Consider the following 1,334-nt stretch of genomic DNA (forward strand, 5'->3'; position numbering starts at 1 on the left):
GAAGATGACGAAGCTTCGGTGGCTGTCCTCCGCACGAATGTCACTGAGGCGGGGAGAGCTAGGGATTTGGCCCTACAGCGAGCCGAGAAGGCGGAGGACATTGCTGACCGCCTTCGCAAGGAGCTTGATGCTGAGCGGATGTCTGCGGCTGAGCTGCAGACGCGCATGCAGAAGGCGGAAGCGGAGGCTGCAGCTATTGTTGGGCTCTATGCCGACTCGCTGGCGCAGTTTGGGGGAAGCACCTCTGCTCCTCCGCCCAACGGCGACGCTGGGGCTGGCCTCGCATGGCTGAAGTCTCATATCCGTATGCTCCCTGACTTTGTCGGGGGTGCTGTTGATTTTGGGGCTTTGGCCGCGGTTAGCTCCTTTGCTAAGCTGTTGCGTCGCGGAGGTTGCTCCCACGCGGAGGGAGTTGCCAAGGAGGAGTTCGCGTCTGCGGAGGATGTTGGCGAGGGCACCTCGAGCCTGCGCAAATCTGTCCGGAACTTCATTAGTTCGTTCTGGATTAGGTTTGGGCGGGCTGAGGCGAAGAAGATGGCGGAAGCTCGTCGCGCTGAGGTATTCTTTGTCTTGGTTTTTCTTTTTGTATTCTGTTTTGCTGCTTTGCAATGTTTCTTAAGCTTGTTGATTTGCAGGAGATTGCCAAGAGGGCGGCTAAGGTTGACAAGCCCGGTCCTTCGCGTCCCCCTAGCGAAGCGCGTCCTTCGACTCAGGCTGAGGCGGAGGTTCGTGACGCAAGTGTTAAGGCTCCAGAGGAATCTGGTGCCAAGGATTCGGCGCAGCCCGAGACTTCTGCCCCTCCTCCGCCTCAGGTGTGAGGCTTTTTAGTTTGTAGGTTTTTTCTTAGCTTTTTTGCGTCTGTATGTGTGACGCTTTTTGTAAGTAAGGCCGAAGGTTCTGATTAATTTGTAAAGACTATTGAAAAATGTAATATAAAGAGTTGTTTTTGGATAAGCCATTTTTTACACTTTGATCCTGCGCAGGTCTCTGGCGGAGGACCTGCGCAGGATCTTAGCGAAACTCTGCTTTCAATTTTCTATAAAGGAATTTATGTTTCTGGCGAGTTGTGGGAGTACTGGCGGATTGCCTTCCCCAATATGAGAGTGGTGGATATGTTTGAGTTTGTTGGATACGACCTGGATGACGAACGATCTGAATTCGTCCGGTCGCTTGCGCGCCGAGGTTCATGGCCTCCGGCTTAGGTTGTTGTTTTTGTCTTGTTTTTCGCTTATCGTGGACTATGTGTTTATTTGGGAGAGAGGAACCCACACCCCTCTCAACCCTAGGAACTTCACCTCCTTTGTAAATGTGCTAACACCAACAAGTGTCCACCA

At 52.8% G+C, this 1,334-nt stretch overlaps 1 protein-coding gene across 1 annotated transcript; it reads left to right on the forward strand.

Annotated features, from left to right (window-relative positions):
• On the forward strand, positions 303-942 carry LOC110435497. Its single transcript, XM_021461097.1, has 2 exons — positions 303-558; positions 636-942. Exons 1-2 carry the CDS (start codon positions 307-309, stop codon positions 816-818), a joined length of 435 nt encoding a protein of 144 aa, XP_021316772.1. The 5' UTR covers positions 303-306; the 3' UTR covers positions 819-942.

The sequence above is a fragment of the Sorghum bicolor genome, chromosome 5, assembly GCF_000003195.3.
Source record: "Sorghum bicolor cultivar BTx623 chromosome 5, Sorghum_bicolor_NCBIv3, whole genome shotgun sequence".
Lineage (NCBI taxonomy): Eukaryota > Viridiplantae > Streptophyta > Magnoliopsida > Poales > Poaceae > Sorghum > Sorghum bicolor.